Source organism: Zootoca vivipara, chromosome 6 (genome assembly GCF_963506605.1).
Source record: "Zootoca vivipara chromosome 6, rZooViv1.1, whole genome shotgun sequence".
NCBI lineage: Eukaryota > Metazoa > Chordata > Lepidosauria > Squamata > Lacertidae > Zootoca > Zootoca vivipara.
In genome coordinates, this window is record NC_083281.1 from 85,754,082 (window position 1) to 85,779,914 (window position 25,833).

Genomic DNA, 25,833 nt, shown 5'->3' on the forward strand with positions numbered 1-25,833 from the left:
ATGCCTCGACTTCCGAAGTTTTCGACTTACGAAGTCGGCAAACCCAGAAGAAGTCTTTTCTCTGCGCATGCGCAGAAGCGCAAAATCGCGCATGCGCAAATGGATGCTTTTGACAACAGAAGGTTTCGATTTACAAAGAGCGCTGCGGAACGGATCGCCTTCGTAAGTCGAGGTACCACTGTAATTTAATTATTTTATTCATTTCGCAAAGCACTGTGAGGTTTGCTATTTTTTTTTTTACAACCAAGCAAGCACCTAATTTCTTATGAAGTAAATCAATGCTTGTAATTTATCCGGTCAGCGTGATTTGTACGAAGTTTGCTTTTCAAACAGGTGCCCCACTCATTCTTCTACAGTGGCAGCGGTGATTGGGGGGGAGGGTGCGGGCGAATATGGGGCCTTGCCAGGTGCTGCTGTGGTCCAGCTCCCATCACCCCCAGGCAGGATGTCTGACAGCAGTCTCCCAACACCTGGAAGGCTCCAGTCTGCCCATCCCTGCCTTAGAGCAATTCTGTATTTTGGACACTTTTGAAAGCCATTTATTTATTAAACTTATTGGTTAGCTTTTTAAACACACAGACACAAACACAAAAATAACCCAAAGCAACATATAACAAATTAATTAACACATACATTAAATCCGGCATAGAATAAAAATCTAAAAGCTCCTTCATGTTTTTATAAGGAAGGGGTAAAACTTCCCTCCCACTGAAGGCCACTGATAAATTAAAAGACGAAGACCCCTCCCCCATGAAACCCTTTAAAAAAAATGGCGGCAAAAAAGCCTCCCTGAGGTGAAAACTCCACAAGCAGGGAGCCACCACTAAAAAGGCCCCGTTTTCATGTTAACCTCCCCCAAACCTCCCATGGAGGGCCGACGACGACAGAATCCAGGTGGCAAAACTATTTCTAGCACATCGAGATGGGGCAAGAGCTAATTTACAGACCTACGAGTCTAAATGGGCTATACTGAGTCCCATAACGTCACTATTTAAAGTTGAGTGAGAAAAGGTGAGTGAGACGTGACAGGGTGGAAGTTTATGAAAATTGCACACGACACGGAACAAGTGTCTAGAGAAACGTTTTTCTCCCTCTCACGCAACATGAGAACTGGAGGACATCCAATGAAGAGGTTCAAGACGGATAAAAAGTCCTTCTCCATGTTTAACTGTGGAACTCCCTGCCACAGTGACAACCATCAACTTGGATGCCTTTTAAAGGGGATTAGACAAATTCATGGAGGAAGGGGCTATTGATGTCTTCACGGTTGGAGGCAGCTATGCTATCAGTTGCCGAAAACCGCAGGAGGGGAGAGTTGCTCATGTGGTCAGATCCTGCTTTGCTGGTTTCCCTGAGGCAACTTCTCAGCCACTATTGAGAACTGGATACTGGACTAGATGAGCCATTGGGCCTCAGGTAGGAGACTCTTCCTATGTTCTCAATTTTGCCTTTTTTTAAAATAACAAGAACAGAGTGTGGGGTGGGAGACAGGATGCTAGGCAGGGCGAAGACGGTTTGAGCATATTACACCGATCCTGGTAAGACTACACTGGCTACCAGTTAGTTTCCGGGCCCAATTCAAAGTGCTGGTTTTGACCTATAAAGCTTTAATCGGCTCAGGACCGCAAAAGCTCAAGGGCTCCCTCTTTCCATATGAACCTACCCGGACCCTGAGATCATCTTCTGAGGCCCTCCTTCGTTTCCCTCCTCCTCCAGAGATCCGGAGGGTGGCAACACGAGAACGGGGCCTCCTCTGCAGTGGCTCCCCATCTGTGGAATGCTCTCCCCAGGGCAGCTCGCCTGCCGTCTTCATTATATACCTTTAGGCGCCAGGCTGATCTTATTGACATCCAACACCCTTTTAGAATGTGGCTCTTTTTTAGGGGGATGTTATTGGGTTATTGTTCCTACTTTGATTTTATATATTGTGAACCGCCCGGAGACCTCCGGGGTATAGGGCGGTATATAAATTCAATAAATAACAATAAGGATGCCGTCCCTCTGCCTACCTGTGTGGGGCTGGGAACGGCGTCTGTCTGATTCCCCAGGCCCAGCTGACCCATCTTGTTCTCTCCAAAGGCAAACACAGAACCGCTCTCTGAAACAGAAAGGTCGGACAAACAAGTTTCCGCTTTCACACCATGCTACAGAGACCCACAGCCAAAGCCCTCCCTCGCCCCCACTGCTTTATTTATTTTATTTTGACAAGGTAAAAATCATAAATAAATAAGAATAAGAATGTGCGCCCCCATCCCCGAGACCATTCCATTGTAACTATCCAGCCTCCCAAATTTTCAACACCTCTTGCGATAGTTTGACCCCCCCTTTCCGTTTTAACAGTACAAATTCTACAAACACCCTCCATATCTCTTCAAAATCACTTCTCCTGCCTATTCCCCGTCTTACCTTTAATGGCATATGTTAATTTATCATTCATAGCTATACCCCACAAATCTTTGTATTATTCGCCCATTTTATATTCTGCTTGCCCCTTCCATTTCCTAGCTATCGTAATTCGTGCAGCTGTCAATAAATTTGTGAGCAGGTCCTTCACAGCCTGCGAACCTCCCACCCCATCGTAAATTGATAATGCTGCCGCCTTTGGGCTTCCGGTCAGCTTTAACCCATCGATTTCTGCTATCTCCTTAAGCACCCACTGCTTTTGACTCTGTGGCCCTTTCAAAACAGCGGCAAAGGAAAATTGCCTAGGTCAGACCATGGGTCAGCCGACCTCAGGATTCGCGACTCTGACCGGCAGCAGGGACTCTCCTGGGATCATCAGACAGGTGAGTTTCCCAGCTCTGCTGCCTGGATCGAACCCGGAACGTTCTGGATGCAAAGCACATCTCCGAGCCATGGTCCTTTCCTTGACAATACAGCAAGCTTCCAGTCCTCATCGTTCTGAATACAGCAGAGCATGAACATGAAGGTACACTGGGTGCACTGCGCTCAGCACCTCCTACACTGACCGGCAGCAGCTCCCCGGGGATTCAGGCAGGAGCCCTACTAGGAGATGCCACTGGGGATTGAACCAGAGACCTTCTGCATGCCAAGCAGGTGCTCTGCCACTGAGCTATGGACTCCACACCTGCCAACGGCACCTCTGATTCCTAGGCCCTGTCCAAGACTTCCCTCTCCCCAAACCAACTCTGTGCCTCTCGTTGTAACAGCTGTTTCCCCGCCTTAACGTTCTACTCCTGGCTGCTTTCCCTCCCTGGTGAGCATTCTGTGACATCAGAGCAGCTCAGCCAATAGCAGGGCACGGTGGAAGGTAAAAGCACGCACGGATACACAGACTGGACGGCACCTCTCCTACCTGTCAGGGCTAGTGTGTGGTTGCGGCCGCAGGCTGCCGAGACGATGGTTTCGCTGCTGAGCACTTCGATGGCCTTTGGGGCATCCACGCGCTTGGTGTCTCCGTGGCCCAGCTGCCCTTTGTCGTTACGTCCTAGAGAGTTAGGCGTGCATACACATACACAATGACTGCGAAGCCCAGATTACTGGTGTGCAACTTGCTTTTAAAGAACAGCAGCAGTAGCTATTGCCGAATCGGGAGGCCAGCAAGCGGTGAATTTTGCCTACTCTCAAAATCAGAACTTTTTTGGGGGGGTCCATCTAGCTCAGCGCTGCCCACACTGACTGGCAGCAGCTCTCCAGGATTTTGGAAGGGGCTCTTTCCGACTCTTCCCTGGAGATGCTGGGATTTGAACCTTGAACTCTCAGCATGCAAAGCAGGAGTTGTGCTGTAGAGCTACTGGGTCCCACGAAAAATAAAGATTCTAGCCCTGGAGATGCCACTGGGTTTTTTTTGGGGGGGGGGTTGTTTCCCAAAACATTTTTATTGATCTTGCAAAAAATATGCAATAAATGAACATAATAACATCCGTACAAAAAAGTACAAAAAAGGCAGGTATTATTCTTTATAATCTATTGTATGGTGTTTGCTTGTTTTGTTTACTATCTGTTTTTCCTCATTCCTTCCCCAGAAGATGCAGTCACATGGCACCTTCTGCATGCAAAGAATAAAGCCTCATCTAGGGTTAGTATTGTCTACACTGACTGGCAGCAGCAGCATCCCTCCAGGATTTCAGATTGGGCGGGGGGGAGGTCTTTCCCAGCGCTACCTGGTGATGCTGCTGGGGTCTGCACCCGAGTCCTTCAGCATGCCAAGCAGCCACTCTAACCACTGAGCAACCTTCCCTTGCAACAAGCAGGGTTTCCTCCAACCGGTTTTAGCTCCAAAGGACATATATGAATGCAGAAGAGTCGGGAGATTTACGAACATGCATTTTTCAAACCACTGCAGCACTGAGTCTAGCGCTGCCTATTTTAAGTGCAAACTACCAAATGCAAACTACTCCTTGCCGGGGTGGATTTGATTTAAATCACAATTTAAATCACTAGTCAGTAAGACTTGATTTAAATCTTTTTTTTTTTTACAGAAAGACTCATTCTTGATGGTATAATCTTAATATTTATAACCAGACAAAGATTTCATTTTTGGAGTAATAAATTTTCAGAGTAGTTTTTACAGTTATATCGAAAAATTACTGATTACATACCTCTCCTGGTATGCCCCGTGGAGGACCTTAAGGTCCACAAACAACAATATTCTGGAGATCCCGAGCCATAAGGTGGCTAGATTGGCCTCTATTAGGGCCAGGGCCTTTTCAGTATTGGCCCCAACTTGGTGGAACGCTCTTTCACAGGAGACCAGGGCCCTGCGGGATTTGTCATCTTTCCGCAGGGCCTTCAAGACAGAGCTGTTCCGCCTGGCCTTTGGGTTGGACTTAGTCTGACCCCTGTGTTTTCCTCCCTCATGGCTTGGATTTATGGACTACTTAAAATCAGGCTGCATTTTAAACTTAAATTTTAATACTGAATTTTAATCAATTGCTTTTTATGTTTATTGTAATTTTATTGGTGTGAGCCGCCCTGAGCCTGGTTTTGACTGGGGAGGGCAGGGTATAAATAAAAATTTATTATTATTATTATTATTATTATTATTATTATTATTATTATTATTATTATACTATTAGAAATACAAGGACAGGTAATTATGACATTATTGTTTTTATTTGGACACCTTTTCTGCTGTACTTTATTGGTAGGAGAAAAATAATCATTTCCTTAGTAACAATTTAAACAAAACTGAAACAATAACATAGCATATGTATCCATGTTTGTTAACTGATGTGGTTAAATGATATACTGTATATATGACCCTTAGACTGAGTTTCAGCACACATGAAAAACTTAAAACAAATCCTTATTTCCTGATGAATAGCCTTTGGGCTATAATGTAACTTAAATAGAAAACTATCTTTAGAAAGATTTTCCCCCCTCCAAAAGCATTTTATTTTAAAAATCCAATTTAAATAAAAAAAACAATTTTTTTTATTTTTTATTTTAAAAAATCATGGATTTTTATCCACCCTGCTCCCTGCGGGAGATTCAAGTCACTCACCCCAGCTCCAAAGCTTCCCCTCGGTGGTGATGAGCAGGCTGTGAGCGGCGCACGGCCCCGAGACCACCGTCCGGACTTGGACCCCCGAGAGGGAGCCATACCTGTGGGGCCCCCACAAGTTCTGGCCCAGGTTCCTGTAGGCGGCTGCAAGGGAAGGTGGTAATGCCTTAAAAATAATTTTAATAAAACAAGGTGGTGGGCCGAGGCAGTCCTGTTGAGAGCAGCCCCCCCCCCCCCTGTGCAAAAAGCAGATTTCCAACAGCACATATTTTCCAGCAGGCAACCCACAATAATGACTAATAATAATAACGAACAGTTGTTACCTGCTATTATGATGATGTCACCTTAATCGTAAAAATGACTCAAAGCTACTAACGAACGCAGCAAAACCAATCAAATCAATTACGAAAAACGGGAGGGATTTTGCATGGATACAGTATACCATTCCTGGCTCAGAGACCTGCACAACTCTTGGGATATGAAAACCTTAACTACTTGGAGGACCAGTTAACCTATGAGATCGCCTTGCCCCATAAAAGCCCACTTGACCTCTTTGAACTGTGAAAATGAAACTGTCTACAAATTCCACCTAGCACCCATTCCACATTTGTCTTTTGAAATGCTATTTATGCTTTTCAAGTTTATACATTTCACTGATTTTACAATCATTTTTTAACATTTCAAAACTTGACTTCCTTCCCCCTCTTTCTGAAGTTCCTTAGATTTTAGTATCGTCTGCATATCCAATTTAACTTAATTAGCTCATTTATTCGTCTCCTGTAAATATATACTCTTATAAAACTGTAGGTTATTACAATCATCCTGCCAATGCTCTTATCTACTTACAATTTATCTGTAAGTATTCAATAAACCATTTCCATTCTTTTATAAACATATTTCTTATTCTTATTCTTCCGGTAAGTTTTCTTATTCTTCCGGTAAGTTTTGCCATTTCTGCATATTCCATGGGTAGGTAAACTAAGGCCCAGAATCCGGGAAACAGTGTGCTTTTATTTAAAATGCATCTCAGGGTTATTTGTGGGGCATAGGAATTCGTTCATTATTTCCTCCAAACATAGTCCGCCCCCCCCCCAAGGTCTGAGGGACAGCGGACCGGCCCCCTGCTGAAAAAGTTTGCTGACCCCTGGCCATATTCCATAAATTTTTGTATCCATTCTTCCTTTGCTGAGACTTCTGCTTCTTTCCATTTTGGGAAAGTAACATCCTTGCCGCTGTAGTCACATACATTAATAAGTTTCTATACAGTTTAGGTGGTTCTGTCCCTATAATTCCCAAAAGAAAAGCTTCGGGTTTTTTAAAGTGAAGGTCATTTTAAACACCCTTTTCATTTCATTATATATCATTTCCAGTAAGCTTAAAACTTACTACAAGACACCCATTCCACATTTGGAAGGAATCCATCTTTTTGTGTGGCACTTTGGAACTCCCTGCCTATTGACATCAGAAGAGCACCTTCAATGTTGTTTCCGGAACCCACTAAAGAACATTTTTGTTTCGAGCATGCCCGTATCCAGACACATAGAATGCTGACATGCATTTTAATCTGGATTTCTAGCTTATTGCTGATTTTAACTATTTCCCCTGAATGTTTTAAACCAGACATCCCCAAACTGCGGCCCTCCAGATGTTTCGGCCTACAACTCCCATGATCACAGGACATGGAACTAACAGGACCAGTTTTTCGGGGAAGATGGGAATTGTAGTCCAAAATTATCTGGAGGGCTGAAGTTTGGGGATCCTTGGTTTAAACCATGGGTAGGCAAACTAAGGCCTTCTAAATCTGGCCCACAGATGGTCCAGGAATCAGTGTGTTTTTACATGAGTAGAATGTGTGCTTTTATTTAAAACTAGTATCATGAAGCCCGTTAAATTAACGGGTGCTAGAACAGACCTGTTGCTCTAGCAACCTCGGGGACATGCGCAGAGCGCATCCCGCCACGTGCCCGCGCACACCCGCCGCTTCAACAGTTCCGCCCGGCCGTCTGAAGTCTCTGCGCTACAAGTCCCAACGGCTGTCCGTGGGGCACATGCGCAGTAGCGCAATCCCACAGACACAGGGACTGGACCCAGAGACACTTGCACTTTATTATTAAGGATGCATCGCTGGGTTATTTGTGGGGCATAGGAATTTGTTCATTATTTTTTTCCAATATACAGTCCGGCCCCCCAGATGGTCTGAGGGACAACGGACCAGCCCCCTGCTGAAAAAGTTTGCTGACCCCTGTTTTAAACAGTTGTTTTTAACTGGGCTTTTTTCCTCCCCGATCATCTCATCGTTTTATTCTTTTTGCAAACTTTTGTTTATTATTATTTGTTATTCACAACCAGGCAGCAGGTTGTGTGAATCCACACAACAACTCCATGTAGTAGGTTAGGCTGAGAGGCAGGGACCGGGCCCATAATTCACCCAGTTTACTTTTTAGCCGGGTGGGGGAGATTTTAACCCTGGCCTTTCCCAATATTGGCCCTAGTATTGACACTCCAACCAACTGCATCACACCGGCTCTCTATATTAACTGAAAAACTCAAAAAAGAAAAGAAACTCAACAGACACAAAAAATAAAAGACGGGTCTAGCTGATGCTGCCCCCCTTTTGCACTAAACTAAAAGGTCCCAAATGTTGCCACCATTCTTTACAGGGAGGGCTGCTCCATTTCTACCATGGCTAAACACACCCTCCAGCTGCAAAGCCATAATTTTCTCCGCTGGGCCCCAAATGCCATGCATTTACACCTGCCCTCCAAGTCAGGGGGAAAAGCGCTGCCTCCCACCGGACTGGACTAATTGATCATTAATTCATTCATCATTTGCTGCAGCTGGTAGCATCCTTCCCATGTCTGTCTGTTGGCCTGTCTGTTTTTCACCTCTGTTTCCTGCACTTCTTTGTATAACAGGAAATTGCCAGGGGTAGACCCTCGGGCCCTTCTGCAATCGCAACATGCCCTGTCTACATTTTGCACCCCCATCTCCCTTCTGCATGCCTGCCTTTCTCTCTCTCTCTCCCCCCCCCCCCACCTTTTGTCTTCCTGGAGATCACAGCCTGAGCTCAGATGTCTTTTAAGCCAGACGCCAAACAAAGAGACCACAGTCTGAGCTGGGAGGCAGATGTCCGCTCCAGTGATAAGAAAAATCTGCAGGGTAGCAACGCTGTCCACCACCCCCCCACCCACCCCAATCTGCATTTTGATACAGACCAGCAGCTTAAAATGCGTGCCTTAATGAGCCAGTGAGCCAATTCCCCCGTCGGACAGCATCCTGTTCTAACAGTAGCAAATCTAGATGCTTATTATGGGAAGCCTGCAAGCAGGACCTGAGAGCAACAGCAATGCTCTCCCTGCTTGAGAATCCAGGGAGCAGAATTTGGAGGTAGACTACCCCTGGATATGGGAGAGTCCCATCTATTTAGCATGGCTTAAACCTAGCAACAGGGACGCGGGTGGCGCTGTGGGTTAAACCACAGAGCCTAGGGCTTGCCGATCAGAAGGTCAGCAGTTCGAATCCCCGTGACAGGGTGAGCTCCCGTTGCTCGGTCCCTGCTCCTGCCAACCTAGCGGTTCGAAAGCACGTCAAAGTGCAAGTAGATAAATAGGTACTGCTACAGCGGGAAGGTAAACGGCGTTTCCGTGTGCTGCTCTGGTTCGCCAGAAGCAGCTTAGTCATGCTGGCCACATGACCTGGAAGCTCTACGCTGGCTCCCTCGACTAATAGAGCGAGATGAGCGCCGCAACCCCGGAGTCAGTCACGACTGGACCTAATAGTCAGGGGTGCCTTTACCTTTACCTTTAAACCTAGCAACAGCAGTAGAGGCATACGATAGGAACAGACCTATCGTAAAAAGGTAAAAGTTAAAGGACCCCCTGGATGGTTACGTCCAATCAAAGGCAACTATGGGGTTGCGGCGCTCATCTCGTTTTCTGTCCGAGGGAGCCGGCGTTTGTGCACAGACAGCTTTCGGGGTCATGTGGCCAGCATGACTAAACTGCTTCTGGCACAGCAAAACACCGTGATGGAAGCCAGAGCGCACGGAAACACCGTTTACCTTCCCGCCGGAGCGGTGCCTATTTATCTTCTTGCACTGGGGTGCTTTCGAACTGCTAGGTTGGCAGGAGCTGGGACAGGGCAATGGGAGTTCACTCTGTCACAGGGATTTGAACCGCCGACCTTCCGATCAGCAAGCCCAAGAGGCTCAGTGGTTTAGACATCAGTAGAGGCCTTCTGCTGGAACAGATCTATGGAAGCCCATCCAGCCCCACGGTCCTCTTTTCCCAGTGGCCAACAGGATACCCCAATGGGAAGCAGGACCGAAGGGCAAAATCAGCTATCCCCACCCCCACAATGTGATTTCCAGCAAGGGCATTCAGAGGCAAGCTCCTCTTTAAAAGGATAAAATCAGCAACAAACTAGAAAACTAGATTAAAACAAACATCGCCGTTCTACAGGTCTGGGCAGGCTCGTCTAAACAAAAAGGGTTTCAGCAGTGAAGGCGCCTGCTTGGGTTCAATGGGCGAGGAGTTCCGAAGGGCAGCGCTGCCACACTAAAAACTTGATTTGTTACAAATGCAGAGAGGGGATTATGTGGTAACTATTGACAGGGCCAGTTCCACAGATTAAAGTGGGCACATACGGGGTACAGCAATCTCGTAGGTAAGCTGGTCCACTGGTTGGTAATAATAACAATAACAACGACAACAATAATAATAAATCTTTCTGGTGCTCACACAACTCCCCTTAGCCAAGAAGGACAGAGCAATAGTCAAGTTATGACCGTGCCGGATGATTAAATATTTTTCATCTCAAAAAAAGAAGAAAACCCAACCTAAAATCGAAGCTCAGTTTTTCCTATTGTCATGAGGCCTAAGAGCCTTGACGGAAGAGCAGCTGATGGTTAGAGAAATGGAAAGGAAAAAAAGCACCATAAAAAAAGAGATAAATAATAGGGGAGAGAAACACCCCCCCTCCCCCCGGCACGCTAAAACACAACCATTAAGGAACAGAGGCACCGCGAGAAAATAATTTCAGGAGCAGTCTAGCCCTGAAAATACAGTCATACCCCGGTTTAAGCACGCTTCGGCTTGAGTACTTTCTGTTTAAGTACTCTGCGGACCAGTCTGGAACGGATTAATCTACTTTCCATTACTTTCAGAGGGAAAGTTCGCTTCAGGTTAAGTACGCTTCAGTTTAAGTACTCCGCGGACCGTCTGGAACGGATTAATCCACTTTCCATTACTTTCAATGGGGAAGTTCACTTCAGGTTAAGTACGCTTCAGTTTAAGTGCTCCGCGGACTGTCTGGAATGGATTAATCCACTTTCCATTACTTTCAATGGGGAAGTTCGCTTCAGGTTAAGTACGGACTTCTGGAACCAACTGTGTACTTAAACCGAGGTACCACTGTACATGCTGCGACAACAATGCTTATAAAATGTGCTTAGATCAGCCTTGTCCAGTCTGGGGCTCTGCAGACAAAACTACAATTCCTACCCGCCCCCTCCCGGGGGTGTGTGTGTGTGGAATAGCCAGTAGTCAGGGATAGAATTGCAGCGTTGGAAGAAATCCCAAGGGGAATGTGGTCCAACCCCTTGCAGAGATCTCAGCTGATGCTGGGAGTCGTAGGGCGGACCCACACTCCACATTTAAAGCCTATCCAATGCACATACGACTTCCTGGGAACTGCAGCGCATGGAAGGTGCTGGGAATGACAACTCTGTGAAGAGGAAACTACAGTTCCCAGGGGCTGTGCGCCTGCCCGTAGTTCAAATCATCTGGAGGGCGCCAGTTTTCAGGAGGCTGCCCTAGATTGTAAGGAGTGGGCCGTGGTTAACAGGCAGTGGGACAAGCTGAGATCTGCACATGCTCAGGGGCACCCTTGGCCTTCAAGTTGCGGGCCTCACGCTTGAACAGCCTGAGGCCCACAACGAAGCTGAATGGAGGCCTAAGGGGCTGGTGTGAATTGTACCCCAATTCCCCGGAATGGAGAAGGCGTGCTTATTTAGGAGACCACTGTAAGCAGGTGAAAACATTAGCAGAATTGTAATAACACTTGTAATGTAACAAGTACTATGGACAGATTGAAAATACAGTGGAACCTAGTGTTATCTACCATCCTCCCTATGAACGCTTCGGGTTACGAGCTCCGCTGACCCGGAAGTAGATGCTCCCGGTTGCAAACTTTGCCCCTGGATGCGAGCGGAAGTCGCGCGCCATGTGCCATTAGCAAAAACGTGCCTCATGTTAAGAACGGACCTCCGGAACGAATTAAGTTCATAACCAGAGGCACCACTATGAAATAATATGCAGTTGAAAACGTTGACAATAGGAGGGGATAGAGCAGGCTTCTTCAATCTCGGCCCTGCAGGTGTTTTTGGTCTACAACTCCCATGATCCCTAGCTAGCAGGACCAGTGGTCAGGGATGATGGGAATTGTAGTCTCAAAACATCTGGAGGGCCGAGATTGACGAAGATAGAGGGAAGCCTAGAGATTCAGAGGAAGCTCTAAACGTTGATATTTATTGGTATTGTTATAACTGTACCCTTGTAAAACCAAACAAAATTTATTTTCAAAAATAAAACAAAACGAACTTGAGAGCAACATTGCACAGGGCAAACTTTCCACCTTAAAAATAATCTGGAAAACCTACCTTGCTGCTTAGGCACTTCCTTACGGCCAATCAAGTCCCAGTTGGTGGCTCCAAATATCAGAAGCTGCCCTTTGAACTTGGATCCTTCAAGCTTCTATGAGGGGTAGAGAAGGTGGGAGAGAAAAAGAAAAAGAATCAGATTCAGCACCTGAAATTCGTCAGGGGTGTTTTGCACCTGGCTATTGGCCACTTGTGAAGATGCCCGGGTCCCAGGGTGGTGCTTGATGTATCCACCATCTGGAGGTGCATGCCTGGGGATCCTTGGATCTTGCCCGTTTTCACACATTAACAACACATCCTGTCGGTGAAATCTGAACGAATTTCAGGAACCAAAAAGTTGTACAGTATTGAAAAATACAACTGGCCCCAGGGATTTCGGTTATAACATCCAAATGGAATCATGGGAGAGGTTATGGAGGGAGGGTCTGAAATTCACCGCATGCTATGATTTCAAAGAGAATTTCATGAAAATGCTCTACAGATGGTACCTAACAACTGTAAAAGGTAAAGGTAAAGGACCCTGGCCAAAATGTAGAAATCTAGGTCAAACATTTGTTGGAGATGCAGGGAGGCGGAAGGCACTATGAGCCACATGTGGTGGAACTTCCCCCCCAAAAAACCAGGGAGCTTTGGGAAACAATATATAACAAACTTTTTAAAAATGTTGAAATGTTCTTTTCCGAAGAAGCCTGAAGCCTTCCGGCTAGGCAAAATCAGCAATGAAATTCCAAAGAAATATAGGAAAAAATTTATGTACGCAATAGCAGCAGCTAGAATTCTAATCGCAAAGGGATGGAAAGGTCCATTCCATCCAAATTAGATTGGCAGAACACAATGCAAGAATACGCAGAATTAGCGAGACTATCAGTAAGATCAGTATGACACTGACCAAATATTTAATAGAGTGGGACATATGCAGAGTTTATCTAAAAGAACATTGTAAAAATATAAATTCTCTGGGAGGCCTGGATTGACTTTCTGCATGAAATAAGAGAAATTTTATAAAATTAACATAACCGAAACAACTTAGGAGAGATAAAGTTAAGTGTGTAGTTAATAAATATAACTTAGGAACCACAATGAGGGGGGGGGGACTGGAAGTCATGTGGATATTAATAATTTTGTTACCTATAACAAGTACCTTGGTTTAAGAACAGCTTAGTTTATGAACAACTTGGATTAAGAACGCTGCAAACCCGGAAGTAGGTGTTTTGGTTTGTGAACTTTCCCTTGGTTTAAGAACATGTTCCGCATCCTGTTGAGTGTGTTCTATTTGTAAATTGAGTCCCCCACTGCTATGAGAAAGCCCACCTTGGTTTAAGAACGGACTTCCAGAATGGGTTAAGTTTGTAAACCAAGGTACCACTGTATCAATTTTGGATTGATTTTTTTCCCCTGTTGATTTGTGTTGTTTTGTTTTGAAAACCAATAAAGCATTAAAAAAAAGTAGAAAAAATACAACTGGCCCTCCCAAATGGCAAATAGACAGTTTTGGACTCAGGTGGCGCTGTGGGTTAAACCACAGAGTCTAGGGCTTGCTGATCAGAAGGTCGGTGGTTCAAATCCTTGCAACGGGGTGAGCTCCCGTTGCTCAGTCCCAGCTCCTGCCCACCTAGCAGTTCGAAAGCACATCAAAGTGCAAGTAGATAAATAGGGACTGCTCCGGCGGGAAGGTAAACGGCGTTTCCGTGCGCTGCTCTGGTTCGCCAGAAGCAGCTTTGTCATGCTGGCCACATGACCCGGAAGCTGTCTGCGGACAAACGCCGGCTCCCTCGGCCTATAGAGCGAGATGAGCGCCGCAACCCCAGAGTCGGACATGACTGGACCTGATGGTCAGGGGGCCCTTTACCTTTACCCTTAACCCTTGTTTAAGGAGCCATTTGGCGCCTAGATTATATATCGGAGTTCTAAACACTGATCAGATCTGACTGAAGCTACAGGCTAGGTCAAATGCTCAGCAAAGAATGGCAGAGTTGGAATAGCCCCCCCCCAAAGGGTCATCCAGCCCAACCCGCTGGAATTCACTTCCAGAGGAAGTGCACCGGCGGAGCACCGGAAATAGCGTTTGCGCATGTGTAGGAGTCCCCTGAGCACAAGCTATTTCCGGTGCTCCTCCGACCCAGCAGTGAGTTCCATAGTTGGACTGTGTACTGCATGAAGAACAAGAGCCCTCCCTGTCCTGTGGTTTTCAGCAACTGTTATTCAGAAGCATTGCTGCCTCTGAGTGCAGAGTGCAGAGCATAGCCATCGTAGTAAGAAGCCACGGATGGTCTCAAGGCCCTTTGTGAATTTGCCCAATCCGCTTGTAAAGCCATCAGTTGGCGGCCATTGCTGCCTCCGGCAATCGAGAAACCAGGCATCCCCAAACTTCGGCCCTCCAGATGTTTTGGACTACAATTCCCATCATCCCTGACCACTGGTCCTGTTAGCTAGGGATCATGGGAGTTGTAGGCCAAAACATCTGGAGGGCCGCAGTTTGGGGATGCCTGCACTGAACAGAAGCAACAAGGTTCCTATGACTGGACCAGGCCAGAGGGGGCCTCTCTTAAGTCTAGCATCCTGTCCTTTGGGGCTACTCAAAAGTTAACCCTCAAGGAAGACCCAAAACTCTGCCCATCAGCAGTTGCCAGCAACCGGCCATCAGAGGCATCCTGCGTCACACTGCAGAAGAACATCGTAAGAATCCTGCTGGAGATGGATCAGGCCGGGCAAACACCTTAGTCCTCATTGTTGTTGTTGTTTAGTCGTGTCCGACTCTTCGTGACCCCATGGACCATAGCACGCCAGGCACTCCTGTCTTCCACTGCCTCCCGCAGTTTGGTCAAACTCATGTTCGTAGCTTCGAGAACACTGTCCAACCATCTCGTCCTCTGTCGTCCCCTTCTCCTTGTGCCCTCCATCTTTCCCAACATCAGGGTCTTTTCCAAGGATTCTTCTCTTCTCATGAGGTGGCCAAAGTATTGGAGCCTCAGCTTCACGATCTGCCCTTCCAGTGAGCACTCAGGGCTGATTTCCTTAAGAATGGATAGGTTTGATCTTCTTGCAGTCCATGGGACTCTCAAGTCTCCTCCAGCACCATAATTCAAAAGCATCAATTCTTCGGCAATCAGCCTTCTTTATGGTCCAGCTTCTTTATAGTCCTCATAGCTGCCCATAATGGGAAATCCACAAACAGGATCCAGCTGCAAGAGCAATGATCTGCCCTTTACCGGGGGTTCTAGCAGCTGGCAATGTGGAAGCAAGTTTGGTGCTCCAGCAGCCAAAAAGCGGCAACTTTTTTCCCCCTTTTAAATTAGCCCGGCTGTTTTAACAAGCAGGAAACAGCCCACTGGTTTTTGTCCCTCCCCCCTCCCCATTCTCCCTCCACTGCGGTCTTGCCTTGGCAGGCCTGGAGGCAGACAAAAGGCAGAGGAGGATGGGGGGGGGAAGGATTTCCCTTACGTTGCCGGAGAAAGGGGGTGGGTGGGCCCTCACGCAGTCCGACAGGCAAGCCTCCAGCCCCTCCTAGCGGGCGGAGGGCAAGCATCAGCATCCTCAAGTGGCTTCCCAGAGCCAAGCGGGGAGGAAAACCTCCCCCCCCCCAAAGTGGCCCTATAACACTGGCATGCCAGTCCTAACATCTTGAATCGCTGCACGCTATGCCTTTGGGGTTTGCAAACAGCAACGGATGCCAACTAGCGCCACCGCCACCTCCAGTTCTCCAAGTGTGTTGTGTGTATTGGGGGGGCTGGGGGGGCAGGAGGAAGTTTGCTAGTTTGCTGCTCCAATGGGCACGCAGCCTATATCTGATGGAAAGTGCAAGGGGCTGAAATTGAAAAGCTCGAGATCATTGCCAGAGGAATACAAAAAGGAGGCTTGTACCGATTTGAACCATTTGCCCATCTGGCCCAGTGTTGTCAACACTGGCTGGCAGTGGTTCTCTAGGGTTTTAGGAAAGGGGTGTCTGTTCCTAGCTGGAGGTGCTGTTGGGGACTGGACCTGCGCCCTTCTGCACGCAAAACGGGGGCTCTCACACTGAGCTATGCCTCTTCCCACAAAGACACAGGAATTTAAGAACCTGCCTTATACCGATTCAGAGGACTGGCCTGCTCCCTAGCAGTATTGTCGACACTGACTGGCAGCAGCTCTGCAGCATTTCAGCCAGGGAGCCTTTCCACCCATACCTGGGTGATAGCAGGGGCCGAATCTGGGGTTTTCAGCTTGCAAAGCACTACACCACGGCCCTTCCCCTAAAAAAAAATCAAGCAAGATTCTGGTCCTCATTGTTCTGAATGTAGGGCCAATTTAAATGGAATGGGGCCTTTTCAGACCCAAAGCCTCAGGTAAGGGGACAGTCCCAGTTGCCTGAACCTAAGTTAGCCACGTCAATTAATTTCAATGGGTCTACTCAGAGTAGGGCTGGCACTGGCTTACAATCCTCTTATTCCTGAGCTAGCTACAGCCTTTGCCTGTCATTTCTGCACAAGTATCTACCACCCACCCACTTCCCTTTTCTGCAACGCAAGGGAAGAGGGAGATGGTGACAGGATAGCGAAGGCTCCCATCCTCTCCGCCCTCCATCCCCAAAAGATGGAGGCACCCCCATATCTGCCTTCAACCTGTTGCCCTCCATACATTTGGGGTCCAAGCACCTGAAGGCTGCCCTATAATTTCCAGCCCCCAAAAGGGAAGTCCCTGTCCTCACCCCAAGCCAACATGAACAGCTTTCCAAGTAGACTCGGACCCTCCACTCACAATATACTCCTTCCTTCTCAGTGAATGGGACCCCCTCTGCCAATATTCCCTTCTCTACATAATCTACCCTCTCCCCTTAATATAGGGGGTCCCCTACTCCTAATCTCTCCTCCCTAAAATAAGGTATAAAAAGGTAAAGGTAAAAGACAGTTAAGTCCAGTCACGAATGACTCTGGGGTTGCGGCGCTCATCTCGCTTTACCGGCCGAGGGAGCCGACGTTTGTCCACAGACAGTTTTTTCCAGGTCATATGGCCAGCATGACTGAGCCGCTTCTGGCGAAACCAGAGCAGCGCACGGAAACGCCGTTTACCTTCCTGCCGGAGCGGTACCTATTTATCTACTTGCACTTTGACATGCTTTTGAACTGCTAGGTTGGCAGGAGCTGGGACCGAGCAACGGGAGCTCACCCGTCGCGGGGATTCGAACCGCCAACCTTCCGAACGGCAAGTCCTAGGCTCAGTGGTTTACACCACAGCGCCACCTGCCTCCCAAAAGAAGGTATAACCCCCTTCAAAGTATCAGTGCTCTGCCTACCTCTAAATAAGTTACCCCTCACCCCCCAAATCAGAGGGTCCCCAACTCCCTATCCCTTCCCCCTAACACAAGGAAACCCCCCAATCAGGAGGGTCCCCCATCGCAGCACCTCCCTCTTTCCCACCCACGCTCTCCAGCCACTTAGACCGCTAGCGATCAGCACATAAACCCCACAAAAAATAATATTTTGACCGCTTTTCTCCTTACAATGCGCTCCTTGCTGTGCTCCGGCTCGCTGACCACCACGGCGGCGTGCGGAGACTCCTGGTTTTGGGCGGGCTGCTCCCCAGCGCCCCGTCCTCCTCCTGCCCGGCCTGACTTCTTGCCCCCTCCAGCCGCCACGGGGAAAGGCGGCAGCGCCAGCCCGTCCTGCTCGTCCCCGCTACTGCCGCCACCCCCGTTGCTGCTACCGCTGCCCCCTCCGTCCCGGGCCTTCTTCTTCCCCGGAGGGGGGCCCCCGCGAGGCAGGGCGGACCGCTTGCGCGTGCCTCCAGTCCCGTTGCCGGCACCGTCCCAGGTGGCCGAGGAAGCTGCCGTCGCTTTCCGCCTGGGCATCCTGGCCGCCCGCCTTCAACCGCCCCGGATCGTCCTGCCTGCAAAAGGGGGGGAAAGGAATCAATTGGGGGGGGGTAGAGAGAGGAAAGCGGTGTTGCTGCAGAATTCATTTCATTTTCTCATTGGTCTTTTCCTAGTCCTACACTCTAACCACTAGGCCACCACGGCATAACTGATGTGTGTCCTGAACCCTTTTGAGTTCATCACTGATTTATTATCTGTACTTTAATACCGTGTTTCTCATATTATAAGACATGTCTTATATTTATTTTTTCCTCAAAAAAACAGACTATGGCTTATTTTCAAGGGATGTCTTATTTTTTTTCCTCCTCCTCCTGCCGCGGCCGGCATTGCTGCTGCGCCTATCACTATGTCTTATTTTCGGGGTATGGCTTATATTCCTTGAATGCTTAAAAATCCTGCTATGGCTTATTTTATGGGTATGTCTTAAAATATGAGAAACAGGGGGTAGATTCGTTTTCAATTACACCGTTTCATTACTTTAAAAAATAATAATACAAATTTCATTAAATTTTCTGTTTTACAATTTAGAATACTCCTTAAAATATCAATGACTTCCTTTCTTCTCTTTCCATGGTTCATTTTGCATATCATATTTTACATAAACTAAACCATTCAGTATTCCATTATTACATCCCTCGAAACTTATTTAATCACTTAATTACTTTTTTCACCATCGTCTTTTAAATGTTTCCCAGCATTTTGTATTTTTATTTGCCGTGTTTTCATTTGTTGTAAGCTGCCTCGAGTCTTGGAAGAAGACTCTAAAAATGTTATAAATAGATGCTTTTCACCATTTTTACTGAAAATTGCATTGTTTTATTTTTTGAGGGTTCCCCCCCCCCTTACCATCATGGGGTGTATAAATTTTGTGAAATTAATAAATGTAAACAGAACACCAGAGGGGGGCGGAACTGAGGCAGGGGCTCCTAGCTCTCTTCCTCTTCTCCAAATACACAATTTCATGGATGCTATTTATTTATTGCCTTTTTTCTTTTAGGGAACTCAAGGAGGCACACATAAGTCCTACTCCCCATTTCACAGATTTGTGAAGTTGGAAGCAAACACGAGATCATCTTCACAACAACCCTGTGAGGTAGGTCAGGCTCGAGATTGAGCAGCCGTGGCCCAAGTCCGCTTCGTGGCTGAATTTGAACCCTGGGTCTCTCCTAGGGCCTAGTCCCAACACTATTTAAGCACCACAAAAGTGAAATTTATTTCATTTCACGGAATTTATATTCCACTTGATGGTTTTGGGGGTGGGGAAATCCCTCAAAGTCTTTAACTAAAAAAAACACCCTATTACCTTGCCCACCTCTTTTTCCTGCATATTTTTTAAAGAAGATGGCAGAACTCTCTTAAAATACGCAACAAAGGAAAGTATCATTTCTTATGAAATGGAGGGATGGACACCCACCGCCCATTCAAATGCTTAACCCCCACTCCAAAACACACAACGAAGGGTTTTGCATAGGGGACCCAAAAATTTAATCAGTTCAAATTATTGGGGGGGGTGTGTTAGTAGATCGCCCTCTAAAATTGGGGTGTGGGTGTTTAAAACAAAAACCAGAACAGTTGGTTTTTTATTTTATTTTTCCCTTTCATAAAACACCCCCAACTTTATGGATAAAGGGGCATTTTCACCCCTCCAAAGGCTGTCAAATTTTAAGTACATGAACTTCCTTATCCCAATTCTTCAGAGAAGTGGGGTGAAGTAGAGTAAACCCCCTCCCATGCCAGCCTTGAAAGAGGGGACATTATCTCCCCCCCCCAAAAAAAACCCACATTGAGGTGGACAATTTAAATCCCCAGTCTTCCCAATTTGGAGGAAACCCCTCCATTCAATTATAAGTGGGGTTTATGGGGAGAAATTCCCACCAAGTTGGCTTCCCACTAGGGACCCTTGGGGGGGAACCCACCCCACAAACCCATCACAAGGTGCACCCCTCAAACTCTCACCCCACAAAAAACTGGGGGGGGGGGACAAGGGCAGTAGCCCCACAACAGCCCCTGGGGCTACGAAGGAAAACTTTTGTGTTTGTGTGGTGGGGAAATATAAACTCCCATATATGAAAGAGGGAGTGATAACCCCACAAAATAAAGACAGGTTTTTTGGGGGAAGGGGGGGAACGGCTGGCTAATAGCTCAACCCGTCCCCAAACATTAAACCCCACATGGCCTTTAGAAAATGAAACAAATTTGGCCAGCCAAATAGAAGGAGACCCTCTATAAAATATCTCTACCCTGCAGTGAAAAAGCAAGAACCCCAAAAAGATTTCGGGGTAAGAACACTCATAAATATCGGGGAGGTGGGAAATAATGTCAAGGGCTAAAGCCATCCTAACAGTGGGTGGTGGTGGGGAAACCCCAATAATTTACTTTTTTTTTAAGTATGGGGAGGGGGAAGCTAGACAGCCTGCTCCCGCCCCCCAATAATGCAATATGTGGGGCAGGGAATTGATTCCCTTTCACATAGGCACCCTTGCAAGTCACAAAACCAGAGTTTGGTGTGTGAATAGGGGAAATTCACAAACTAGGCCTTAGACACCGACCCCAAATAAAACTCAAATCAATTTTTTTGCCGTGTTCCAGAGGTTTGCTCCGTAAAGCACTCAACAAAAAGTGGGGCAACCCATTCCAACACAACCAGCCCCCTAGCACGAAACCAACCTCTCCCATTTTGGGGGCGCTATAGTTTTAGGGCTGCAAGGGAGCACCCACTGACACACACACACACACACACACACACACACACACACACACACCATTTCCAAAGTCCTCCTTCCCCTTTCCACCCCACCAAAAAAGGTTAGGGGATACAGAACATGCCATTTTATATATATATATAAAAAAGGGGGGTTGGGTGTTAACAAACTCACAGTCCCTCCCTTACAAATGGCCCATGCTTCTCCAAAATTTAAAAGGGAAAGGGTTGGTTTTTTTGTGGGGGAGGACACCTCACAGGAAAACACAGCAACTCCCCATTGTAGGTCAAATATAGGGCTGAGAGTCCCCCAAATAACCTGGCACCCCATAAAATATGAGGGAGCCCAGGCCCCTTCCCCAGTTGCCTAAAAAAAAATCTATTAATTTCTTCACCAAATTAGGCTAAACTCCAAACTTTCATATATATTTGCTCCCCCTATAAAATCAAGAGAGGTTGAGTCAAGCCCCATACTTTAAAACTGAGGGTTTTTTGACCCCCCCCCAACCCCCATTCAATGGAAGGGAAATAAGACCCTAAATATCCCCTAAAGTTACCCCTTTGAATAGATGACTCCCTTCCTCCAATTTAGCCTCCCCCCCCCGGTTTTAAACCAGGGAATTCCCCCCTCCCGCAGCAAAAAAACACACATACAAGAAAAAAACTTATTTCTCACCGTCTCAGTGTTTGCTACACTTAGAAGCGGGGAGAGACTCGCCCAGCAATTTTGGAAATTAACTATTAAATTGACCTGCACCAACACACCAGATTTCGTTAAACGGATAATGCAATGAGAAATTGGAGATAATGCAATGAGAAATTGGAGATAATGCAATGAGAAATTGGAGGGGGTGTCCTCCGCACCCCGATTGCTGCCCACCACCCCAAGAAACAAATATCTGGAATAAATACACAACTTTTCAATTGCTTTTTTAAAAAAACACAACCCAAAAAACACCACGCAGCTGTTCGCCCCCCCCCTCCCAAATGTATTGAAAACAGAACAAAGCGCAGGAGGGGGGGGAGGAAGCCCCTTCCCCATCAACGCACAGCAATTTAAAATCTTAAATTTGGAAGGAGGGAGGTTTTCCATGCCAAAACGTGCGGGAGAAAGCCCCCACCTCGTGCAAACGCACAAAAGTCTTTAACGAAACCATTGCAACACAAAACCGGATGGATTCTTAAAAAGTAAAAGTGTTGGGAGAACTTGTTCCTCTCCCCGGAGTATTTTAACAGTTCATTTAAAAAATTAAAATTAAAATCAGATTTAAAATTAGAAACTCCTTAAGAAAACTACACACCCACTGTTTTGGGTGGCGGGGGCCAACCCCCTCAAGTGCAAAAAAAGAGAAAGACTTTTTGAATAAACAAGAGAATATTTATAATCCTACCTGATTCTTAACTCCTTCCTGTTAAAATAGTAATAATCTATTATTGCCCCCCCCCGGTGCAACTAAATCCGCGTGTGTGTCCCCCCGCCTCCCCAAAACCCGGTAATAAAACACCCAATTCACGGTGCAAAAAATAAATAAAGCTCAACCGTCCCGATTTCCAGTCCTTTTTTATTTTGTTTTTGATTGGGCCTTTGCTGGAAAAAGGTTTTAAAAAAAGAAATAAATTTCTCCCCATCCCCTCAAAAAAGCACTCCTGTCCCCAAATCTTCAAGCAGCACCCGCTTCTCTCCCCCCCCCCAACACTCCACCTTTTTTAAAAAAAAATGTGCTAGTTTGCAAAACCAGGAGATGGAAAAAAGAAAAAAGAAAACACAGAACAAACTTTAGCTTTCTTGGGTCGCAAAGTCGTCGTCTTTTTTTTCCCCTCCCGCTTTCAATCAGAAATACCGACTGGTTGCAATCCTCCTATTGCAAGATGTACGTCTGAACGCAGGTTCCGAATCTTCCCGCATCTAATTCTTGGGCCCCCCCACTCCAAAGCCCCGGCTGCCTCTTTTTTTATATATATTGATTGCGAACAATGGGATCTCTGTCTGTCTCCGATTAAACCACGTGGATCCGCCTTCCTTCCCCCCTTTTTTTTTTAAAGGAAAAAAAAATCACCCCCCTCCTTACTCTCCCCCTCCGCGCATCTTGCAAAAAAAAGAGAGAGAGAGAGAGAGAAAACCCCAAACACACACACTCACACAACTTTCTTTGCAACAGCAGTCAGGATCAGATTTCAAGCTGGGAGGTGCAGTCGCCTTGCAAAATGATTGCTTTTAATTATTAGGATGGTTTTGAAAAGAAAGAAGTAAAAAGAGAAGGGGGGGGAATCTCTCTCTCTCTTTTTAATGTTTTGGACTACTTCCTGTGGAGGAGGGGGGAGAGGCTGCTCCTTAGAGCCCACCCACCAGATCCACTTAAAATATAAATATGAGCCCGCACTGCATATGCTACAGTAGAAAACAAGAAACACATGTATTAGCAGGAAAGGAAGAAGACGAGGAGGAGAGAAGCGGAGAGGAGGAGGGGGGAAGCTCAGCCAGAAGAGGCTCGCTTTATCAGCACAGCACCGCCTTAAGGGCTGGATGACTTCAAAAGAAGGGCTTGGGGGTTTTGTTTTGTTTTGGAACAAAAGAAAGTGCTTTCTGGTAATAATTTTTATTAGTGTTCCATTACGATCCAACAATAGCCTCCTTATAACAATACCCATCTATAATACAATCATCAATACCAATAGCCAAATAGCGAATTATATAGAGCTGATGATGGCAAATAATGGAGTGCTTTCTGGTTTGGGAATCCTGAAGGCGACAGCCAGCTTTCGGATGGCACAGGGCTAATCAGCAAGCACGATTCTTGGCTGCGGAGAGAGACGGGGGGCAGGATAAGCACGAAGAAACTTCTGAGTACCTCAAAGAAAAGGATATTGCGGAGGGTTTTTTTTTTAAAAAAGGTAAAGGTGACTATGGGGTTGTGGCGCTCATCTTGCTTTCAGGCCGCGGGAGCCGGCGTTTGTCCACAGACAGCTTTCCGGGTCATGTGGCCAGCAGGAGTCAGCTGCTTTTGGTGCAACGGGACACGGTGCGGAAACCAGAGCGCACGGAAACGCCGTTTACCTTCCCGCCGGAGTGGTACCTATTTATCTACTTGCACCTATTTATCTACTATCTACTTTCGAACTGCTAGATTGGCAAGAGCTGGGACAGAGCAACAGGAGCTCACTCTGTTGCGGGGATTCGAACTGCCGGCCTTCCAATTGGCATGGCAGAGTGCAGAGAAAGGGCCAACAAAATGATCAAGGAGCTGGAGCTGGGGTAGCTCTGTCAGTTAGAGCCTGGTGCTGATAATGCCAAGGTTGCAGGTTCGATTCCTGTATGGGACGGCTGCATTTTACTGCAGTCCAGGGGGTTGGACTAGATGATCCTCGGGGTCCCTTCCAACTCTACGATTCTATGAAGTAACCTCTGATGTGGGTGTTGAATAACGTGGAGGACAAAATATAAATATCTGTGGGACCTTTTTTGGGGGAAAACATCCAGGAGTTGTTGAGAACCACCTTCTGGAATCAGATGTGCAATAAAATGCAACGCTTCCTGGAGTTCGTTTTTAGCAATTTTAAGCTCAGATTCCTGCATTGCAGGGGGTCAGACTAGATGGCTCTTGGGTCTCCCTCCAACTATTCTACTATTCCTTCCATCCAATCGGATTGCCCTCTTCCATCACAGAAGTTGCACTGTTTGCTGTCATTCCAGTGGAGGCCTTTTCAATGGGGATGCCTGGGACGTGAGTGTTCTGTGATGTCACAGCAAGACAGCCAATGCCCGGCTGCCCCTGCTACACTCAAGAGATATCTGGTTGTCCAGGGGCTGTTGAATCGAAAGCCAGTGGTAGCAGAATGGATGATGCAAAGACAAGCAGGCACCTCAGGAGTCGAGACGGAAGCATTGTCTCCGCTTCCCCCCCAAATGGGACTCTCTCGTAAACCCCTCCGATTCTCCAGCTGCGTTAAAAATAATTAGTAGGTTGCCCAAGACAGTTGTCTGGGCTTGTTTGGTTGTTAAAGTCTTCTTGTCGTCAGTGTGTCTGGAGTACAAAGCACAGTTTGTAACAGGAGGTCAGATTTCTGCTTTGTTCATTTTCAGATAAACCTGAACAAACCGAATTTAATTCGAAACAAGTGCTTTGATTGGAGTGAGTCCGTCTTCACTTTCTCCCCCTTCCCCGCTAGTATATTGAATTTACAAAACTTAGTAACGTACAAAGTACCTTTCCTGATCTACCAAGTGGACACTCATTTTCTCCAGCTCCGTCCTCATAGCCCAAAGGTTGTCCGCTCTGGCTGGCAGCAACTGTCCAGGCAGAGAAGGATGTTTCTCTTTAGGTACTTCTCTGGTTCCTTTAAATTAGGGGGTGGGGACCTGAGACCTAGTGGAAGATTCAGGACAGCTAAAAGGAAAGTACAGCTTAAAAAAAGAGAAAAGCACATTGTTAAACTATGGAACTCCCTGCCGCAGGAGGCAGTGATGGCCACCAACCTACTAGATGGTTTGAGAAGAGGAGTAGACAAATTCTTGAAGGAAAGGGTGAAAGCCACATTGGCTATGCTCTGCTTCCCTAGTTGTAGCCAGCAATGCTTCTGAATACCAGTTGCTGGAAACCCCAGGAAAGGAGAGTTGGTCTTGTGTTCGAATCCTGATTGCTGGTTTCCCATTGAGGCATCTGGCTGGCCAGTGTGAGGGCAGGATGTTGGACTTGATGGGCCCCTGGCCTGTTCCTTCTGCAGGCTCTTCTCATGCTCCTGTGACCTTCTGCATGCAGAGCAGCCATTCTACCGCTGACCTGACCTACAGCCCCGCCAGCCCTAGAAGTTGGGGTTCTACCACCAAGAGCAGGGGTCAGCAAACTTTTTCAGCAGGGGGCCGGTCCACTATCCCTCAGACCTTGTGGGGGGCCGGACTATATTTTGAAAAAAAATATATGAACGAATTCCTATGCCCCACAAATAACTCAGAGATGCATTTTAAATAAAAGCACACATTCTACTCATGTAAAAACATGTTGATTCCCGGACTGTCCGCGGACTGTCCGCGGGCCGGATTTAGAAGGCGATTGGGCCGCATCCGGCCACCGGGCCTTAGTTTGGGGACACCTGACCAAGAGGCTAAGATGATCCACCAGAAATTGGGCATCAGCCTTCTGCCCACTCCTGGCTTAGATTGG

General features: G+C 46.9%; 1 protein-coding gene across 5 annotated transcripts in view; it reads right to left on the bottom strand.

The window, feature by feature from the left end:
* Nucleotides 1–23,058, bottom strand: part of RCC2 (regulator of chromosome condensation 2) — a 36,415-nt gene extending 13,357 nt beyond the window's left edge. For 2 of the 5 annotated variants that reach the window (XM_035119141.2, XM_035119137.2), the window contains exons 1-6: nucleotides 22,451–22,679; nucleotides 17,602–17,987; nucleotides 12,126–12,219; nucleotides 5,468–5,611; nucleotides 3,317–3,448; nucleotides 2,010–2,098 (exon numbers count right to left, since the gene is read on the bottom strand). In XM_035119141.2, the coding sequence (XP_034975032.1) occupies nucleotides 2,010–2,098; nucleotides 3,317–3,448; nucleotides 5,468–5,611; nucleotides 12,126–12,219; nucleotides 17,602–17,949 (807 nt within the window). In that variant the 5' untranslated portion in view covers nucleotides 17,950–17,987; nucleotides 22,451–22,679. Of the gene's footprint in view, nucleotides 1–2,009; nucleotides 2,099–3,316; nucleotides 3,449–5,467; nucleotides 5,612–12,125; nucleotides 12,220–17,601; nucleotides 17,988–22,450; nucleotides 22,680–22,814 lie in introns of those variants that run through there. The other 3 variants (XM_035119138.2, XM_035119140.2, XM_060276258.1) reach the window with 3 other exon arrangements.
* Nucleotides 23,059–25,833: the final 2,775 nt, after the last annotated feature.